At 36.4% G+C, this 21,873-nt stretch overlaps 4 protein-coding genes and 1 long non-coding RNA gene across 7 annotated transcripts; 4 read left to right on the top strand and 1 right to left on the bottom strand.

Annotated features, from left to right (window-relative positions):
* Positions 1-2,483: 2,483 nt before the first annotated feature.
* On the top strand, positions 2,484-3,495 carry LOC126756011 (uncharacterized). The gene is made up of 2 exons (XM_050468801.1): positions 2,484-2,771; positions 2,837-3,495. The coding sequence occupies exons 1-2, from the start codon at positions 2,718-2,720 to the stop codon at positions 3,407-3,409; spliced, it is 627 nt and encodes a 208-aa protein (XP_050324758.1). The 5' UTR covers positions 2,484-2,717; the 3' UTR covers positions 3,410-3,495.
* A 4,916-nt stretch (positions 3,496-8,411) lies between these two features.
* LOC126754470 (uncharacterized) lies at positions 8,412-10,766 on the top strand. The gene is made up of 3 exons (XM_050466445.1): positions 8,412-8,541; positions 8,595-10,022; positions 10,196-10,766. Exons 2-3 carry the CDS (start codon positions 9,858-9,860, stop codon positions 10,541-10,543), a joined length of 513 nt encoding a protein of 170 aa, XP_050322402.1. The 5' UTR covers positions 8,412-8,541; positions 8,595-9,857; the 3' UTR covers positions 10,544-10,766.
* A 280-nt stretch (positions 10,767-11,046) lies between these two features.
* On the bottom strand, positions 11,047-11,951 carry LOC126756016 (uncharacterized). The gene is made up of 2 exons (XR_007666537.1): positions 11,638-11,951; positions 11,047-11,584 (listed from the first exon to the last, which is right to left on the bottom strand). It is a non-coding gene; the product is annotated as an uncharacterized LOC126756016 (long non-coding RNA).
* A 558-nt stretch (positions 11,952-12,509) lies between these two features.
* Positions 12,510-13,338, top strand: LOC126756013 (uncharacterized). The gene is made up of 2 exons (XM_050468804.1): positions 12,510-12,650; positions 12,728-13,338. The coding sequence occupies exons 1-2, from the start codon at positions 12,600-12,602 to the stop codon at positions 13,169-13,171; spliced, it is 495 nt and encodes a 164-aa protein (XP_050324761.1). The 5' UTR covers positions 12,510-12,599; the 3' UTR covers positions 13,172-13,338.
* Positions 13,339-15,695: 2,357 nt separating this feature from the next.
* On the top strand, positions 15,696-19,407 carry LOC126756012 (uncharacterized). 3 transcript variants are annotated; one of them, XR_007666536.1, is made up of 4 exons: positions 15,744-16,075; positions 16,129-18,291; positions 18,360-18,454; positions 18,522-19,407. XR_007666536.1 is itself a non-coding variant. In XM_050468802.1 (3 exons), the coding sequence occupies exons 2-3, from the start codon at positions 18,404-18,406 to the stop codon at positions 19,086-19,088; spliced, it is 618 nt and encodes a 205-aa protein (XP_050324759.1). In that variant the 5' UTR covers positions 15,696-16,075; positions 16,129-18,403; the 3' UTR covers positions 19,089-19,407. The 3 variants fall into 3 exon arrangements, 2 of the variants coding, with proteins under 2 accessions (XP_050324759.1, XP_050324760.1); XM_050468802.1 differs by having other exon boundaries at positions 15,696-16,075; positions 16,129-18,454; XM_050468803.1 differs by lacking the exons at positions 18,360-18,454; positions 18,522-19,407 and having other exon boundaries at positions 15,942-16,075; positions 16,129-16,739.
* The last annotated feature ends 2,466 nt before the right edge of the window (positions 19,408-21,873 follow it).

The following is a 21,873-nucleotide window of genomic DNA, read 5'->3' as shown; positions in this document are numbered from 1 at the left end:
GGTTAAAGATTTCGCTGCGCTGTTTACCCGAATTCATTAAAAATAGGTACTGAAATACTACCTTAATTCTTTGGCGTAAAGGAACACTATATTTAGTTCAACCAACATGTTTTTGTTCTTAAACCTGATAAACCTTCCCGTTCTTACATCCTTTCAATAGACCTATTTTCCTAAACTTTCTATCTTTAACTCTTTTTTCGCTTTTATTACGGAACATTGGCAACAATGGAGGCAGTTAATTAGTCGTCATTCGTTTCAAGTAGCTTTCTACTGATGCCGATTTTAAGTGTCTTCTCTGCAAATTTTCATTGTGTTTTGCTCTGCTACCTAGCAACCTTGAGGTTCCTTGACCATAAGCAGGGAGACCAACAAAATTGTTAAAAATCTGATTAAAATGAAAACCGAGAGCCTTTATTTATAATTAATTTATATGTAAATACACTAAGGCCGATATATACCGAAATTTACGAAAGGGCTGACAGAAGCATGTGCAGGAGACCTTTGGGAAAACTTATTTTCTTTTTACTCCTGCGGTTCCGAAAGGAATGCCGGACGACTGTTGGTTTCCTGACAGGTCTCAACCTAATGGCATCACCTGCGAGTCGGATGGGCATAAGTAATAACGTACATGCAGAATCTGCAGAGAAGTTAATATGAGAGAGACGCTGAAATACCTCCTATGCGTTTATCTAGCATTATCTAGAGCTCGACTCAAGTATCTGAAAGCTTCGGAGTTCAAAAGACTGGACGAAGTATCAAACGGCATCAAGTCACTGTAAAAGTTCGCAAAAACGTTGACGTCCAGTGTAGCGAATTCTTCACCTCAAGTTAAACTGAACCTCCATCTGGCATTACTAAGAACCAGTAGGTCTGTGTATGGCGTGATAGCCGGCCAGTTTAACCTAATCTAACTTATATTTAGATAATGGGCTGACTTAAATAATAATTTTTCGTTTTAGCAAAAACGGAAAATAAAGTTTATGATTACATCTTTGCAGAAGTGTGACCAAGCTTTTACTAATGTTCATGGTTTGTGTCTGTGCTGATATTTTGTAGGAAGTTCCTAGAAGTATTATGCTCTCCACAGTCGGCAAATGGACTTTTTCGAACATTTAAGTAAATATAAAGCAAATTTCTTGGCAAACTACACATGAATCCAATCTAACTGTTGAGCTTTGGACACGAAAGATCCAAATTCTAAGGATCGAGAGTGTGTTCTAGTTTGGCTTTGATTTCGAAACCTGGTTTGTATCTTCGCATGTAAAAATACCATAGCCCTTAAATGCTTCTAACATAACCCTGAGACTGCAGTCCTTTAACTTTTAGTCCAACAGGAGCAACACAACATTCTTCGGCGGGAATAGTAAGTGCTATTCCGTTTGAACAGAGAGGCTTTCAAGTCTATAAATTTAGTTTTATTTCATCAAATTTGATACCCCAAAAATGTCAGGGAGTTACTGCTACATATTTTTTAAAACTAATTGGCTGCTTAATTTGGTAATCAACACCATTTTATTGCCACTAAAATTGATACTTCGGTTCAGGTCTACCTTAGAATGCTTCTGGCAACACTATCTATAAATGTTTACTGATTATGATTTATTTACGGAAATACTTGTAATATAATTTTAATTGCGTTGCAATTCGGAAAGCGTTGCAAAAATACAAATATTACTTAACATTATATTACAGGATGATCCATTCGAGGTTCCTTCTTTTCTTTTGAAGAAAAAAAAAAATAAACACTTCAAACTTAATGGGAAATGTTTATTAACTTTTGAAAGAACATTCTTTAGCATTTATGTTTTGAAAGATTATATCTTTCAAGCGTTGGTCTACGCCTCAGATGGTCCATCCGTTGAGTCCAATGGATTCATTATGGGATAATATTCGCCGTAATAGACAACGTCCGGCACGAAGTGAGAAAAATATAGTTTTTTCTGTGGGAATATATAAAATCTAAAATCTATGCGGACAATCCCGCTTCGTTTCAGGTCTCAAGATAGACGATGTTGTTGCGAATAGTTCGCTCAGCAGGCCGATTATGGTGACCATAAGTGAAGCAAAGCGCGCAAAGCACTTTCTTAATAGAACGTGATTTTTAAAGTTGAAACGTTGTTCAGGTCAAACAGTACTGAACAAAAAATAAACTCTACTTGGATCACCCGTTATATAGTTATCAAGATAGCTGCTATATATTCTATATAGGATGCTTGTATATGATTAAAACTGATAACCTCAGCTTGCTCCTTTAATCTTCTAATGTAACTAAGACCTTGAGGAAACGTACCTTATTTACATTAATTGTTTACTGAGTATCTCTAGTATTTAGCAAACATTGGCAAACGACAAGTTGTGGGTTCAAAATTCAATCGTGAACAATTACGTTTCGTTTCGTTACGAAGCACTTCGCATAAAGTAAATATATTTCATAAAAAAGTATCTCATAATAGCCAGCGGTTATTCTGCGGTACAAACTCATTGTGCTCTCCACGTATTTTTCGTAGGCTAGCACAGACGCAAACCACTTACGAGAACTGCGGCCTAACTACTGCCACAGTTGTCAAGGAGAAAATGATTTAGCTATATGCTGCATCGTTATTGTTGTTGTTGAATCAATTGCATATAAAGTTAATGAAAATCGCTTTTAGTATAAAGTCAGCAGTGAGTGTGGATCGCTAGAAGAGATTAGTACGGTGCAATTGTTCCTGACTAAAATGGCTGAATGGTCTAACCACAAGTACTTCGTTGCACTGTTGCTACTGATTGGTGTAAGGCAATTATAAATAATGATTAACGGCAAAAAAAATTTATAAAAATTCTTAACATATCTCAGGTAGTCTGCACTAAGGCTGATGGCAATGAAAACCCCAAAATAGACATGGAAATACTTGTTTCCCGCAATCGATTGCTAGAGTCCATGATTAATGAGTCCCTTAAGTTAACTGAATATATTTTCGAACGGAGTGCGGATTTATGTAAGAAGATGCACGAAGAAGACATAGGCGAGTACGAAACGAGCAATGAATCTGTGAACAGAGAATCTGAGGAAACTGAAGTAGCAGAAACGCACGAAACGGCTTTGAAGCATTGCATTGGTCATATCGATGATCGTTTGGATCCCACATATAGTGGTTCTAGTAATCGTGTTGAGAACGTCTTATTACATAAATATGGATTTGAGGATATTCAAAAGGTTGTGAATCGAAAATATGACGCATTCTTCGTAGAGATTTTGCGACAAATTGATGAATATCTGAAGGGTTTGACACCGGAACAGCAAAGCGGAACGACAGCGCAAAATCTGAGAGGGTGGTCAAGTAAAATTAGAGAGGCCGCTACTTTGGCACAGAAGGAAATGGCGTTTAGACGTTGTATGCGCTTTTATTTATTTGAAAGAGGTGTTTAGTGTGTATAGTCTTAAAGCACTGATAATGATATTCAAAAATAAAATGTTTGAAAATGCAAGATATTTTCCAAATTTTTGACAGTAAATTTTATTAATTAGGAGTTTGTTAATTTAATTCATTCTTCATTTCTGCTATATTCATACTCAAGCACAATTTAATTGAAGTCGCAAATTTTTCCGCTTGATCGTGCTTACACTAAAGACAGTCTCAGTTGAACTAAATTATTTATTTTTTGCGTGTTTTCGATTGAAGATCAAAGATGCAAAGATTTGCTTCGCTTTGTCATTGGCGTTCAGAGATATCGTGACAATTTTTGGGTTTCGGAAACCATGACATCTTTCTATATCTTACTTATCTTACTTTCGTTTTTAAAGCTGCCTTTATTCCTCATTTCTTAAGGTCTCAGCATGTCAATGCCAGTTCCTTTAATTGATAATACTGTGCTTCTGATTTTACTAACGGATTTCCAGATAACCGTGGTACGACCTTCACACAGGCTAAGGAAATTAGACAGCATTCTTTGTGGAAGGCTTAGTGCTAAATGCCGATTTTAGGGCAGTCAAGAAGATAACTAATCGCATTGATAAAGTAAATAAGGCGCAATAATTTGATCGTCCATACCAGTCGAGTATCGCTGGGGACTCTTAGCCCTAAATAATTTTAACTCTCTTACATAAATAGAGAGGTGTCTAAGTGTCTAAGGCGATCTTGTAAATAACAGGTAATATTGTGTGCGTTACGCTTACAAACAACAAACTTAGCTCTGCCGATTACTGGCTGTCTCTGGTGCACTCGGTACAGGCCCTTCACCCGTTTCACAGGTTAGAGTGTTAGACGGCTCGTAGTTGTACGGAACTAGTACCAAATGCGAATCCAAAGTATTCGCAATCGATTTTTGTTTTGGTTCTTGAATATTATGTGATCAATTTGGCGCTCTTTTTTAGTTTTATTCACTCAAGGGAGAAGTGACCATCCACTCAGACAGCTAAGCGGTGATACTGGCCTTGAACTCATTAACAGGACGTCAATAAGTGCCTAACCTTGCTATCAATAGCATCGACTGTCTCTGTGATAAGACTGGTATGGGCGACAGGCTATAAAGGAATCGCAGGAAATTACAAAGCTAATGAGCTAGCAAGAAAGGCGCACTAGAACCGCTATCGGTAGAATGAGAGCGAGTCGATGCTCCCGTATCCTCTTGTGTTCTACTACTAGATAGCTGGGATTTGCTGGAGCTTGGCAAGCGCTGGGTCACCAACGGTACATGCGCTATCCCAAAAGCATTTTGGTCCAAGATCGATTCTAATAGATCTAGTGATCTCTGTACCCTCAGTGAGGTTAGCCTCTCACTAGTTGAGGTGTTTTTAACAGGCCATTGCCCTAATGGCGTTCATGCTATAAAGCTGGGGACTGTTTGGTGTTTTTATCTTGGTTTTGGGAGAGATAATTTGGTAGTTTAACCCTTGCAAGATGCTTGAACATATTTCACTCATTCTTTTAGTTTGTGGTTGTGCCCTAACAGGTTCTTCAACTTTCCACTGTCAACCGATGATTAGAGCTAAAGATTACAAAAATCACCTTTTTATATGAATTTGAAGCTTACTGTGCTGATCGCTTGAAATTCGTTCCTCTCTCCAAGCGTTCGATTATTATGAACTCATCTACAGCAGGCATTAGAATTTTACTTTGGTATAGAATCATTAAAATCTGAAGATTGATAATTTTTATTTAGGATATGCTATAAATATAGTAAGACTACGCGGTGGCAAGGAATTTTATCCAGGTCAGAAGTAATCCTCAACAGAAATTTCGAAATTATAGTTCAAATCTATTTCTTTGTACTGCCGGATTGCTATCTTTCATAAACTTATTTATATTTTCAGTTGTTAGAACGAAATTCAACATAATTGTTAACCCTGCCTGATGTTACATAATATGGTAAAATAATATCTTCTAATAGCTCTATCCACACACTCATCATTATAAATGAATATAGGCATATGCACATATACAATTATATTGATAACCTAGGTTCGTTTCACTGATTTAAAAAAAAAACTTATAAAGACCTTGCCATCACTTACTTTATTCACCTAAGCGGCCTCTTAAGTATCTCGGTCATTTAGCGAACGTTTTTGGGAATTGGAAGTTGATTGTTCAATACGGAAACCGCAAAAATCGTGAAACAATTTTAAGAAGTTTTAACGTAGTTGATTTTTTTTTGAAAACTAGTAGACCTCTCCATATATTATTCGTCGGTTAGCACAGACATACACCACTTACTTACATGAACCGCAGCCTAACTCCTGCCTTAGCTATTAAAACGAAATTAATATTACATGCATATATTCAATGGCATATTGAATTGCTATTGGCTTTGTTGCAATATTAAACAAAAAAGGCATTCGAAATAAAATCAACAGAGAGTGTGGATCGTTGGAAGCAATTAGCCCATTCCGAGACGAAAATGACTGGAGTGCCTATCAAGTCCTTAGCTGCATTGCTGCTGGTAGTCGGCGTAAGAAAAATTGAAATAATTATGGTACTAACGAAAAAAAGAAACTCATTTTCCAACGCACTTCAGATCGTCTGCATCAAAGCCGATGGCAGATGCGGAAATATTTGCTTCCCGAGATCGATTATTAAACTCCATACACAACGAGACCCTTACATTAAAATTTTATGTTTTTAAATGGAGTGAGTAATTATGCACGAAGAGAAGTGACGAAGATATAAATACACTTGCATACAAGAGCAAAACAAGTGAAGCATCTGAGGCAGTGAAAATGTATTCGCCGCCTATTTCCACGTTTCGATTTCACAGGGAATCACGACGATCGAGATAACCTCCTGTTGCTTAGGTATGGATTTGAGGATATTCGAAAATATGTGGATCGAAAATGCGAGGAACTCTTTGAAGTTATTTTGTGGCGCATTGATAAATATCCGAAGGGTTTGGCACCGGAGCAGCAAAGCAAACCGATGGCACAAAATCCGAAAGAGTGGTCAAGTAAAATTAGAGAGAGTTAATTATATTGGAAAATAAAATGTTTGAAAATGCAAGTATTTTTGCACACTTCTTTTCTTCTTCTTCTTTTAGTACATTTTATTAATTAAGCACAAGTTAGGCGAGTTGTTTTTCGTTTTGGCCACATTCGCTATAAAGCGCACTTCAGTGGAGGCCACGTATTTCTATAATTGTCTCTCAATTCAATTGAATGATCTATATTCAGATGTGGGTCTTTGGCTTCAGAGAAATCGTGAGATTGCTTTTCTTCTATAAAAACCATGATTTCCTTCTAACAAGTCTTTGAAGTAACCTTCCCGTTCCTGAAAGTTCCCAGTATACCTCAATATTTGAACTCCTATTACTGTCAGTTCCCCTTCTATTAATAGCTAATACAACATTTTCAATCGTAACAGTGGATTTTTAGATAACTGCAGTACCATCCGGTCACTTCGGCACAGACCAAAGGCCTTGGCACAAGCTAAATGCCCATTTCATGTCAGTCGATGACTAATCGCATTAATAAAGTAAATAAGTCGCAATTATTTGATACCAGTCAAGTATCGCTGGGGACCCTTAACCCTAAATAACTCTAACTCTGTTACATAAATAGAGAAATGGCTAAGTGACTAAGGCGATCTTGTAAATAACCGATAATCTTGCGTGAGTCACACTTATAATCAACAAACTTATCTCTGCCGGTTACCGGCTGTCTCCGGTACACTCGGTACATGTCCTACACTCGATGTTCGATGAGTTCAAAGCCAAGCTGCACCAAATTTCAGAATTTGTAATTTTTACTGTTTAAATTTAGAGCCTCGACAAATATTCTTATACTCTTGGGGTTCTTGCTGACACCAGAAATCGTTGGCGGTAGACTTAAACCACAAAGAGCGTGACAAGCACGGCCAAACTACTGTTGGGGTTGCAGACGTCATATCAGTTGCAACAATATTATTGTTTGTAAAAAATTTAGATCCAAAATAATTTCCTATTTGCATTCGACATAGATTCAGTGATGTGTTCTCATCATTCGAGCATTTAGGCTCAGACCGACCTGCTATGCACCAATGTATCCACAATATATTGCCATATATTTGACAGGCAGGCTGGTGACACTACCGCAAAAACCGAGAGACGGCAAATCTTATAGGCACGCGATCGTTTGATTGATAATATGATAGTAGGATTTTATGAGGTTGTCCGGTTTGAGTTAGAAGAGAGTGAAAAATTATGTCGCAAGATAATCGACGAAAATAAAGTATCGGCCGATTTATGCTTCGAAACCGTTGAAAATTGGGCTCAGCGTCTGGACTTCTGCAACAGTGCCCAGTGCCATGCAACAGAAATCGAGTTCCATACATAATGTCATCGAATGTACTTTTACAGGAATAAAGAATTTCATTGATATTTCAAACTTTTGTAGCGCTCTTATTGAAACACCTTTTATTTTTATTTATTTAAATTTTAAAATTAAAAAAAAAATTGAGATATGTACATATTTTAGGATTATGTCTAATTCGCTTTCCTAGATTTATTTCCGAGATTAAGTTTTAATTGCGTTTTGCACTTTGAATGCGTTTGGGAAATACAAATATTCTCTACATACACATATCTATATACATTATGTATATATTATATATGGTTCCTGATATTATAAACAATATGACGTTTTATGACTAAGTATTTCCAAGTGTTGACTCATTGAGTATGCGTGCGCAATTCGGCGAATCGTGGGTTTAAGATTCAATCTTAAAGACTTAAATTAAATTTTTGACTTCCTTGGACACGGAGTTTATACTCACATTTCCTTTCCTAATATGCTGCAGCCATTTGGTCGTGAAAATTTGTAAAACTCTACTCAAACTATGCATATTTTCACAAATAAGCACCTGGCCCAACACCTGTCTTCAGTTAAGACCAAACTTATTTTGCTACATAATATTGTTGTTTTTGTTGTTCTTCAATAAATTGCATAAATTGCGGTTTCGAAATTGTATTTGAACTTAAATCAACGGAGAGAACACATCATTAAAAGATATTGGTGCGTTCCATTACCTTCTAAATCAAATGGCCGGGCTGTCTATCCACAAGTTTTGCGCAGCGTTTTTGCTGGTGATCGGTGTAAGCAAAATATAAATATTTATTAAGGAAGATATCAACATATTATACCACAGGTTGTCTGCACCAACGCCGATGGCACTGAAAAACCGGAAATAGACATGGAAATACGGGCTTCATTCAATCAATTGTTGGACTCCATGTTAGAAGATGCGATGAATTTAACCAAATATGCATTAGCATGGAGTGAGGAAGTTTGTCAGAAGCTACTAGACGAGGATATATTGCAGAATGAAACAAGCGTAGAACCAAAGGCTCGCGAAATTTATCTGTATGTTTGTCTTAGTCGCGCCATGGATCGTTTCGAGACCACAGAAAGTCGTCGTGGCGATCACCCAGATGAAGTCCGATTGTGCAAATATGGATTTGAGGAATTTCGAAAAGTTATTGATCAAAAATATGAACATTGGTTCGAGGAGCTGGTCCAGCGTATGGATGACTATGTAAAGGGCTTGACGCCAGAAAAGCAAGGCACAGAGTCGGCGCGAAATCTGAAGGAGTGGTCGAGCAAAATTAAGAATGCCCCGACTTTGGCAGGGAAAGAAATGACTTTTAAAAAATGTATGCGATTTTTTCATTTTGAAAAAGGTGTTTAATGTATCTGTTTTCAGTTAAGGTTATTCAAAAATTAAACATTTTAATGTGACAACAGAGCTACAGAACCTTAGAAATATATTTTGTTTTCGGTTAGTGACTAACTAAAGTATTCATCAATTAAAATTTTAAAATTTAAGTTCAAATCAGTTTTTTTAGCTCTGGCAGTAGCATATTGATATTCTATAAAATAAATTTAGAGTTGTTTGTGTGAAATTTAATATAGTTTGTAACCCTATCTGATGTAATATAATCTGCTGAAGTATTATCTTCTAATAGTTCGATACACACACTCATCATTACACAGATTTTTAAAATAAGCTGATAAAGACCTTGCTCTCACTTACCTTATTCCCATTAGCGGTCTCTTGAGTATCTCGAACATTTACAATATTGCTGGACATTTTTGAAAATTTTTATATTTTATATCATTGTATCTCAAAATAATTACCAAGTGTGCTAAAGTGAAAGCTCGTAGACCTCTCCACATATTCTTTGTCTGTTAGCAAAGACGCGCACCACTTACAAGAACCGCGGCCTAACTCCTGCCTAAGTTATTAACCCAAATTAATATAGTATATGTATATTCAATGGCATACTGAATTGCTATTGACTTTTTTGGAATATTAGCATTAAAAAGCATTCGAAATTGAACTTGGCAAAAATCAAAAAAGACAGTTGTGAGTGTGGATCGTTAGAAGCGATTAGTACAGTCCAAGACGTAAATGGCTGGAGTGTCTATCAAGTACTTCGCTGCATTGCTGTTGATAATCGGCCTAAGGCGAATAGAAATAATTATAATTATTAAAGAAAAAAATCAATTAATTTTCCCAACACACTTCAGGTCGTCTGCCTCAACAGCGTTGGTACTGAAAGCTCCGAAACAGACTTAGAGATGCTTGACTCCCACAATCAGTTGTTAAAATCCATATATAATGAGGCTGTTAAATCAAGTTTATACGTTTTGAGACGAAGTGGGGAATTATGCACGAAGATGGACAACGAAGAGATACTGCTATACAAGAAAATAGCAAGTGAAAAGTCCAAGAAATCTGTATAATCAGTTACTCGCGAAACAATTCTGAGAAATTGTATTAATCGTGTCGAGGATCGTTTTGATCCCACAGCGAGTCGTGATAATGTATATGGTCCAGATGAACCTTTGTTACTTAAGTATGGATTGGAGGATATTCAAAAGGTTGTGGAGCAAAAATATGAAACATTTTTTGAAGAGATTTTGCAGCAAATCAAAGAATATCTGAAGGGTTTGACACCGGAGCAGCAAAGAAACACGACGGCGCGAAATTTGAAAGGGTGGTCAAGTAAAATTAAGGCGGCTTCAACTTTGGCACGGAAGGAGATGACTTTTAGAAGTTTTATGCGTTACTATTTTATGCAAGAAAGTGATTAGAGTGCGAGGAGTTTAATAATATTGCAAGCTTATTTAGCTGCACAGAAATTAAAATCACCAATAATACACAATTTATGTATATATAACTAAATCAGCTCCTTGAATTATTTCCAGCGATTAGAAAATATTGAATGTTGCAATTTATTTATAGCGATTGCGTTAAATATTAAAATTGAATTACTAAAAAGGTGGCAACACTTTTTTTTATTTTTTTCTAAAAATATCAGCGTTACGATTTCATGTTTTGCTTTACTACATTTAGGAAATAAACTAAAATAATTGTAAACAGGTGGCAACTCTGTTGTAAATATTTTTTATTTTAAACTTGTTTTAAAGCCAATTATTAAACAACTAATAAAATAATACCACTAAATAGTTAAAAAAATTGAATTATAAATATATGCCAACTTTTCTTGGGGTGGCAACTCTGTTTTAGTGAAAAAACTTAATATATATTATACACACTTGATGTACCAAAACGAGTGAAATAACTAAACCGATAATTGAAAATTTTAGTTGAACATTTAATTGTTAACAGATAGCAACTCTGACCAACTTGTTCTTCAGCTCAATTTTTGAATTTTAAACTCGTATAAGCTTTATTATAGAACACATTGTAATATATTACACATTTTATTGCATCTCACTTTTCATGTTTTGTTTCAAATTTTAAAAAGCTGGCAACTCTATAATCAACTTTATTTAGCTATAATAAATTTTTGTACATCAATTGTCAATTGTGTCTTGATTACGTGTATGATTAAATCTGTTTACATTGGTTCCTGACTCCGATCTTGTGACTAAACTGATAAAAAACTTGACGACGTTTGACTCATTTCCATGACCTGGCTTCAAAGCAGTGACTCATTAAGTTGGTGTCTTCGATTCGGTGAATTATGTGTTCAAAAATTAACCTAGACACCACCAAAACTTTCGAGAAACTACTTTCTGTGCTTTCTCGTAGAAGATACTGCTTCAACTTTTGAAGATGATCCGTTTTTCAAGATCCTTTACAACCACAGTAGGACGTTGTTTTCAATGCTAGAATGTAAACAAACTCTTTCAGAGAATACTGGGAAAGTGAGGCTTCTTACGTCAGTGGTAGGATGTCAGTAAGAAAACTGTGTGTGATTTCTCGTCTCCTCGTTCACATGCGCATTAAGCCTTTTGTAGTGGGCACCTCCCTGACTCCGACTGTATTCGCCCATAGATATCGATGAATATCAGCACTTCTGCAGTACCAAGGAGCATTTACAGCACCTTTTAGGACCTTGCTTTGAAATCGACGTCCAATTCGCGCCACGCTGCGAAAAGAAGAAATGACTGGCGCGCTATTGTTAACTCGCCAATAATCGCGTAAGCGGTGTCTACGCGGATAGAGGAGAAGAAGTTCAAATATATCTAAATCAGAACAGAAATTACAGATTGTAATTTTTTATAAGCTTAGTTGTGTTTATAATGGTTAGTACGAAGTTTATCATATTTGGTAACCCTACCCCTATCTGATGTTACATATAATGGTAAAATATTATTTTATAATAGTTCTTTTCCCACGCTCATCATTATATATGAATATACATAAGTATATACCATTAAATTGATAACCTAGGCCCGTTCGCAGATTTGGAGAAAAATTGATAAAGATCATGCTATAACCTACCTTATTCACACCACCGGTCTCTAGGGTATATCTGATATTTAGCTAACGTTTTCAATTTGGTGAATTGTGGGTTCAAAATTCAATATGAAAACCATAAAAAGCTTAAACAACTTTAAGAAGTTTATAACGTCGCTGACATTTTTTTAACATAACTAACAGATGTGCTGTAGTAGACCTCTCCACATATACTTCGTCAGTTAGCACAGACGCACACCATTTACAAGAACTGCGGCCTAACTACTGACAGAGCTACTAAGACCAAACTGACATAACTGCATACTGAATTGCTATTGACACTGTTGCAAAATAGCGTAAAAGGCATTCGAAAATGTGCTTGGAATAAAATCAGTAGTGAGTGTGGATCGTTGGAAGCAATTAGTAAAGTCGAAGACGAAAATGACTGCAGTTTCTATCAAGTACTTAGCTGCATTGCTGCTGGTAGTCGGCGTAAGAAATATTGAAATAACTATAATTATAATAATTACTAAGGAAAAAAATAAATTAATTTTCCCAACACACTTCAGGTCATCTGCATCAAAGCCGATGGCACGGAAAACGCCGAAACAGACGCGGAAATATTTGCTTCCCGAGATGGATTGTTAAACTTCATACGCAACGAGGCCCTTACATTAAAAGCATATATTTTTAAACGGATTGAGGAATTATGCAAGAAGATAAATGACGAAGATCTAAATACACTTATAAACAAGAACAAAACAAGTGAAGCACCTGATGAATCTGAAGCAGCAGATACACGCGAAACATTGCAGAGAAAATGTGTTGGCCGCCTCCTGTCACCTTTCGATTACGACGATCGAGAAGAACTCCTATTGCTTAAGTATGGCTTGGATGATATTCGAAAAGATATGGATCGAAAAAATAAGGAATTCTTTGAAGGGATTTTGCGGCGCATTGGTAAATATCCGAAGGGTTTGGCACCGGAGCAGCAAAGCAAACCGACGGCCTGAAATCTGTAAGGGTGGTCAATTAGAGATGCCTCAACTTTGGCGGGCTAAAAGATAGAGTTTCTAAGTTTCATGCGATTCTATTTATTTGAAGAAGGTGTTTAGTGTGCGAGCTGTTCAATGCTCTAAGTTAATTATATTGGAAAATAAAGTGTTTGAAAATGCAAGTATTTTTGCAAACTGCTTTTAGTATATTTTAGTAATTAGACACAAGTTAGGCGAGTTGACCGTTATGGGTCTTTGGCTTTCAGAGAAATGGTGAGATTGTCTTTGATCTATAAAAAAATGTGATTTCTTTCTAATAAATATTCTTTCAAGCAACCTTCTCGTTCTTAAGGCTTCCCAGTATACCTCAATATTTGAACTCCTATCATTTTCAATTCCCCTTCCATTAATAGATAATACAACACTTTCGATCGTATCAGTGTATTTCCAGATAAGACCAAAGACCTTTGCACAGGCTAAATGCCGGTCGAGAAGATGGATTTCCAGATAACTGCAGTACCATCCTTTGCCCATTTCATGTCAGTCTAGAAGATGACTAATCGCATTGATAAAGTAAAAAAGACGCAATAATTTGACGTCCGTACCAGTCAAGTATCGCTGGGACACTTAACCCTAAATAACTCTAACCCTGTTACATAAACAGAGAGATGGCTATGTGACTTCGGCGATCTTGTAAAAAACAGATAATGTTGTGTGCGTCACTCTTATAATCAACAAACGTAGCTCTGCCGGTTACTGGCTGTCTCCGGTACACTCGGTACATGTCCTACACTCGATGTTCGATTAGTTCAAAGCCAAGCTGCAACAAATTTCAGAATTTGTAATTTTTACCGTATAAATTTGGAGCCTCGACAAATATTCTCATACTTTTGGGGTTCTTGCTGACACCAGAAATCGTCGGCTGTTGACTTAAACAAAAAAGAGCGTGACAATCGCGGCCAAACTACTGTCGGAGTTGCGTCATATTAGTTGCAACAATTCGATTCTAAGTTTATTCAATAGTAAGCGGCTGGATAGGACTCTGCAAAATGTGCTCTTACCCACCATAAACACAAGCCTATCAGAGGTATATTCGCTTTTGAGTATCTATAATCTGAAATCATTGATCCCTTTTTAAATAAGGTGGCTCATATTTTAAGTCTGTAAACATTTCTAAACAATTCCATACCATATAACGGGTTTCTCAATATGAACGCTACAAAAGTAGACCGAAGCCATATTCTTTCCCGCTCTTTTGACATTTCTCTTGGCTTGTCATTTTAACATGGAAAGATATATGATCCAAAAACGAGTCAAAATTATTAAAATTTATTACCGAAATTCGCAGTCAGGGGCCTCAACTTTAAGAGCGCTATTTCCAATTTGAGGTCGTCATGTGTCAAAATTTGAATCCACAGGCACGGTTCGAAATGCTCCCGTGCCAGTGAGACAAAGAAGTGCCCATAGTGTCGAGAATATTGCTGCCGCTAGCGCATCAATTGAGGAAGATCCAAATCAGTGTCCCACACGTCCTTCTCAAGCGTTGGGCATCATCATTACAAGATCAAATTGACGCAAGAATTGAAGCCGCTTGACGCCGGCGGCGTCTTTGGGCCATACTTCTTCCGTGGTGATCCGGACTGGCATGTTACTGTGAATGGGAATCGCTAGCGGTCAATCATAACCGAATATTTTGGCCCGAATCGGATGATATGGACTTGGACAATATGTGGTTTCAAAAGGACGGCACCACAAGCCACACCGCGATTGTCAGAATCGATTTATTGAAAACCAAGTTTGGTGAACGCGTTATCTCACGAAATGGCGGCCATTGATGATGCAACAGTATCGGCCGATTTATGCTTCGAGACCGTCGAAAATTGGGTTCAGTGTCTAGACTTCTGCAAGCGAGCTAGTGGTGGCGATGCAAAAGAAATCGAGTTCCATACATAATGTCATCGAATGTACTTTTACAAGAATATGTAAAGAATTTCATTAATATTCCAAACTTTTGTAGCTCTGATTGAAATACCCTTTATTTTTGTATATTTCAATTTTAAAAAGGTTATTCAAAATTTTAGAAAAATTGAGATATCGAAAATATAGTAGTTTAAATTTTAATTTAATTTAGTGAGATTATATAAAATGTTGAAAACGTATTAACCAACAAGATGGCAGCTATTTTCGAATTTTTCTAAGTATAGGTATTTTAGGGTTATGATCTAATTCGCTTTCCCAGATTTACTTCCTAGAATAAGTTTTAATTGCGTTTTGCATTTTGAATGTGTTTTGGAAATACAAATATTTCATTCATATCTACATACATACATATATACAATATACATATGTAGAGATATTATAAACAATATTTATATGATAACCTTGGTTCCTGACTCCGCTCCTTGTAACGAAACTGATAAGCCCGTTGACGTCACGTTTCCAATTTACAGAAAATGACTAGTGAGTATTTCCAAGTGTTGACTCATTGAGTATGCGTGCGCAATTCGGTGAATCGTGGGTTTAAGATTCAATCTTAAAGACTTAAATTAAATTTTTGACTTTGTTGGACACGGAGTTTATACTCACATTTCCTTTCGTAATATGCTGCAGCCATTTGGTCGTGAAAATTTGTAAAACTCTACTCAAACTATGCATATTTGAGCACAGACACACACCACAAATAAGCACCTTGGCCCAACACCTGTCTTAGTTAAGACCAAACTTATTTTACGCTACATAATATTGTTGTTTTTGTTGTTCTTCAATAAATTGCATAAATTGAGGTTTCGAAATTGTATTTGAACTTAAATCAACGGAGGGTACACATCATTAGAATTTATTAGTGCGGTCCATTACCTTCTAAATCAAATGGCTGGGCTGTCTATCCACAAGTTTTGCGCAGCGTTTTTGCTGGTGATCGGTGTAAGCAAAATATAAATATTTATTAAGAAAAATATCAACGTATTATATCACAGGTTGTCTGCACCAACGCCGATGGCACTGAGAAACCGGAAATAGACATGGAAATATGGGTTTCACGCAATCAATTATTGGACTCCATGACTGAAGATTGGGAAAATTTAACCGAATATGCTTTAGCATGGAGTAAGGAAGTTTGTCAGAAGGTACTAGACGAAGACATATTGCAGAACGAAACAAGCGTAGATCCAGAGACTCGCGAAATTTCTCTGAATAATTGTGTTGGTAGCACCGTGGATCGTTTCGATCCCACTGAAAGTCATCGTGGCGATCACCCAGATGAAGTTCCATTGCGCAAATATGGATTTGAGGAATTTCGAAAAGTTATGGATCAAAAATATGAACATTTCTTCGAAGAGATGGTCCAGCGTATGGATGACTATGTAAAGGGTTTGACGCCAGAGCAGCAAGACAAAGAGACGGCGCGAAATCTGAAGGGGTGGTCGGGCAAAATTAAGAATGCCCCGACTTTGGCAATGAAAGAAATGGCTTTTAGGAAATGTATGCGATTTTATTATTTTGAGAGGGGTGTTTAATGTATATGTTTTCAGTTAAGGTTATTCAAAAATTAAACATTGTAATGTGAAAGCAGAGCTACAAAACCTTAGCAATATTTTGTGTTTTTGGTTAGTGACTAACTGAGCTCGTCTTAAGGTTCTTAAGGGTCTTTGGAACAACTGACAAATAAGCAACGTCGTTTGTTCCCGGTCACAAAAGTATAGCCGGGAATGAATTAGTTGATAATCCGCAAGGAAGAAGAATTAGGTAGGGAGATGTATTGGCAACGGTTTGAAGGCATGCGCCATGTCTTTTTCCAAATGAATGTGTAATCAACCTCTCAAGGTATAGACTCAGGCTACTTTTCTCATTCTACACTGGCCATTGTTAGAAAAAGAAGCACTTACACAACATGGGCCTAGCTGTCTTTGCAAATTGCCGGTTCTGCGAGAGGAAACCTAAAAGGCCATTCGATCCATGTATCCAAATAAAGATCACATCGTCTTCCTAGCACCTAGCAGTATAGTAGAATTTATCAATATGCTGGGGCTGGGTAGGTCGTTCGGTGGAATCCTCATATATTTGCCTTAAAGTCGAAGCGTTGAGGTGAAGAGTAATGAGGCTCACAGGATTGGTAGTGGTCGACTAGAACAAAGGTCGAAAACGATGCCCAGCTGAGCTTGGAAGCTATCAGTGACTTTATGGGACTACTTGTAAACCTCTCAGAAAAAACATGCGCCCGCGTTGGCAGGGTAACTCTCAATGTGTAAAATTTTATGAAGGACGGTTGAGTAGTGTTCGAGAAATCTTGCCACCGACTTCAAAAACACAATTTCGGGAAAAACGCGTTTAAAGACGGCGCATTTAGCCTAGCTAGCCCTCAAGCGCACAAGTCCTCAAGGCTGTATCTCCGAAAATATTACTCGGATCAACTTGAAAATTCAAAACAATGTTCTAGAGGTGTTGTAAAACTTAATAAGGCAATAGAAAGTTAGATTTTTTGAAACTCGTAAACCCTTGCAACCCCTTAAATAAGATTACGCAGCTAGAAGGCTTGTTATCCAGTTTAGAAGTAATCATCAATGCAATTTTTTAAATAGAAGTTAAATTTTTTCGCTTCGGACAATAGCATATTAATATTTTTTAATCAATTTAAAGTTGTATCTGCGAAATTCAAAATAGCTGGTAATCCTATCTGATTATTACCTTCTAATAGCTCTTTACACACACTCAATATTAAATATGATTATACATAAGTATATGCGATTAAATTGATAACCTAGGTTCGTTTCACAGATTTTGAAAATAAACTGATAAAGACCTTGCTCTCACTTACCTTATTCACATTAGCTGTCTCCTAGAAATGTAGGGCATTTAGCAAACATCTTTGATTCTGTGAATTGGTGGTTGAGTATTCAAGGCGGAAGCCATAAAAAAACGTAAACAATTTTAAAGAATTTCAAATATTGTTGGACATTTTTGAAAATGTTTAGTTCTTATCATAGTATCTCAAAATAATTACCAAGTGTGCTGTAGTGAAAACTCGTAGACCTCTCCACATATTCTTTGTCAGTGAGCAAAGACGCGCACCACTTACAAGAATCGCGGCCTAACTCCTGCCTAAATTATTAATACCAACTTAACATAATATATATTCAATGGTATGTTGAATTGCTATTGGCTTTGTTGAAATATTAAACTAAAAAGGCATTGGAAATAAAATCAACAGAGAGTGTGGATCGTTAGAAGCGATTAGTACAATTCAAGACGAAAATGGCTGGAGTGTTTATCAAGTATTTCGGAGCATTGCTGCTGGTAGTCGGCGTAAGAAATAAAGAAATAACTATAATTACTAAAGAAATAATCAATTAATTTTCCCAACGCACTTCAGGTCGTTTGCATCAACGGCGATGGCACCGAAATTTCCGAAACAGACTTGGAGATGCTTGACTCCCACAATTACCTGTTAAAATCCATATATAATGAGGCTGTTAAATTAAGTATATACGTTTTGAGACGAAGTGGGGAATTATGCAAGAAGATGGACAACGAAGATATACTGATTTACAAGAACATAGCAAGTGAAAAGTCCAAGAAATCTGTAGAATCAGTTACTCACGAAACAATTCTGAGAAATTGTATTAATCGTGTCGAGGATCGTTTTGATCCCACAGCGAGTCGTGATAATGTATATGGTCCAGATGAATCTTTGTTACTTAAGTATGGATTGGAGGATATTCAAAAGGTTGTGGAGCAAAAATATGAAACATTTTTTGAAGAGATTTTGCAGCAAATCAAAGAATATCTGAAGGGTTTGACACCGGAGCAGCAAAGAAACACGACGGCGCGAAATTTGAAAGGGTGGTCAAGTAAAATTAAGGCGGCTTCAACTTTGGCACGGAAGGCGATGACTTTTAGAAGTTTTATGCGTTACTATTTTTTGCAGGAAAGTGTTTAAAGTGCGAGCTGTTTAATAATATTGGAAGTTTATTTAGCTGCACAGAAATTAAAATCGCCAAGAGTTGGCAACGCTAACGAATACTACAAAATTTATGTATATATAACTAAGTCGGCATCTTGAATTATTTTCAGCGATTAGAAAATATTAAAGTTTGCAATTTATTTATAGCGATTGCGTTAAATATTAAAATTGAATTACTAAAAAGGTGGCAACACTTTTTTTAGTTTTTCTAAAAATATCAGCGTTATGATTTCATGTTTTGCTTTACTACATTTAGGAAATAAACTAAAATAATTGTAAACAGTTGGCAACTCTATTGTAAATATTTTTTATTTTAAACACAGTTAATTGACAACGGTTTGCAACTTTGACCAACTTGTTTTTCAGCTAAATTTTTCAAATTTAAACTCGTATTCGATTTATTATTGAGCATTTTGGAATGTATTACAGATTTTATTGCATCTCACTTTTCATATTTTGTTTTAAATTACAAAAAGCTGGCAACTCTGTTGTTAAAATACTAACATTTCGGAGATCACAATCTGATAAACTTGGGTCCTGACTCCGATCTTCTAGCGAAACCGATAAAAAATTGACGTCATTTGACTCATTTGCATTAGCTGGCTTGAAAGCAGTGACTCATTAAGTTAGTGTCTTTGATTCGGTGAGTTATGGGTTCAAAATTCGCTTAGACACCTCCAAAACTTTCGAGAAACCACTTTCTGTGCTTTCTTGTAGAAGATACTGCTCAATCCACTAAGTGTTAATGAAGTATTTTAATAACCAGCAACAATTCTATGGTGACAACTTGGAAAAAGTCCAACAAATTCTTCATAATTTAGCAAAGACACACACCAAATATACGAAATCAGCGGAAAGTACACATCATTAGAAAAGGTTAGTACGATTCAACTATCTGGACTCAAATGGCTGGGATGTCTATCGACAAGTTTTGCGCAGCGGTTCTGCTGGTGATCGGTGTAAGCAAACCATAAATATTTTTTACGCAAAACATCAATAAATTTTACCAATACAACTCAGGTTATCTGCCCCAACACCCAAGGCACTGAAAACACCCAAATGGAGTTATTGGCTTTCCGCAACCGATAGTTAGACGCCATATTTGAAGAATTACAGTATTTAAACAAATATGCGTTCGGAAAAAGCGAGGAACTATACCAAAAGCTATTCAACGAGGAGATATGTATATAAGAACGAAACGAGTGTAGTTCCAGAGACACGCGTATCAGTACTGAAATCGCTTAGTCCCTGTAGTGCTTCGTCGTTATGGGAATCAAGTTGTAAAACTCGACTACATCAATTTAATAATTTACCAGATGTTTTTTCGAATACTGCAAATATTTCGGGATAACTGTTGAAGATGATCAGTTATTCAAGATTCTTTACAAGCACAGTAGGACGTTGATTCCATGTCAGAATGTAAAAAACTCTTTCAGAGAATACCGTTCCGATTTGAGAACATTGAAAAGGGAGGTTAGTTATGTTAATGGTAGGATGTCAGTAAGAAAACTGTGAAGATTTCTCGCCTCCTCGTTCACATGCGCATTAAGCCTTTTGTAGTCGACACCTCCCTGACTCCGTATTTCTTCGGCGACTATGTTCGCCCGTAGATCTCGATGAATATCAGCACTTTTGCAGTATCAAGGAGCATTTACAATACCTCTTAGGACCTTACTTTGAAATCGTTGTATAATATATAAAAGTGGCCCTAAGATGCTTTTCTGAGGAACTCCGGCTTCAGTTTCTTTCGGAGTTTGGAGAAATCATTTTCATGCTTTACACGGAAAAAACTCACGATGACATGATTGTCGAACGCTTGCTCAACGACAGGGAATACAGCTAAGCATACGTTCCCCTCCTACAAGGATTTTTCTATTTCGAATGTTATTCTATGAATTTATTCTATTGTTGAATGCTTGATTCTGAAGCCGAACTGATGCGTTGGGATTAACTGCTTTTCATAGATTATATATTTTAATCTTTGATAAATTAATTTTTCAAAATGTTTTGAGATTTGTGGAAGTAGTGAAATTGGTCTACTTTTATGACGAGACTATATGAAGGTCCTTTCCTGGCTTAGGAACCAAAACAATTTCGGCAACTTTCCCGAAGGCTTGGAAAATGTGTCAGATGGATTGCTGTATTGAAGAGAAGCATTTTTATTTCTTTAGGGTAATCTGAACTCATAATTTTTCGCTTTATCTCCGGATCATTATCCAAAGCTACTTTGTTAAATTTCTTTCGTAAATCTGTCAACTTCTAACTCTAGTTGTTAAATTGTTGTGATTTTTGGACACTTTAATTGGGTCTGAAGTATTTGTCTGAACGAGGTCCGTATTTTTGTTGTATAACTTCAAACTAAGATCTCTTTTAATAACTGTTTCACTTAGTATTAAATATAATGGGGAGTGATCAGAGCTTAGATCTAACCCACCTGCTATTTCGATGAAATTTCGAGACAACTTCTTAGTTATAAAGAAGTTTATTACATCTGATATTTTGTTGGTATCCTTCGGACAGTAAGTTCGTGTTCCGGTTGATACAAACTCACACACCGCTTCTTGAGCTTCCTGATATAAGTCTCGCCCTTTAAGGTGCCTCACATAATAAATTTGTATGGATGCATATTGAAAAGTTGTTTATAGTCTTCAATGAGGATTTCATAGTTGAATTGATGATGAAAGTAAATTTAACAGATATTTATTTTCAAAAAAGTGGCAGCTCCATAAAAATATTCAGTACTGAATGCGACTAAATATAT

The sequence above is a fragment of the Bactrocera neohumeralis genome, chromosome 4 (assembly GCF_024586455.1).
Source record: "Bactrocera neohumeralis isolate Rockhampton chromosome 4, APGP_CSIRO_Bneo_wtdbg2-racon-allhic-juicebox.fasta_v2, whole genome shotgun sequence".
In the NCBI taxonomy this organism is placed as follows: domain Eukaryota; kingdom Metazoa; phylum Arthropoda; class Insecta; order Diptera; family Tephritidae; genus Bactrocera; species Bactrocera neohumeralis.
The sequence above is the reverse complement of the archived record's forward strand: the minus strand, read 5'-3'. Positions and strand labels throughout refer to the sequence as shown.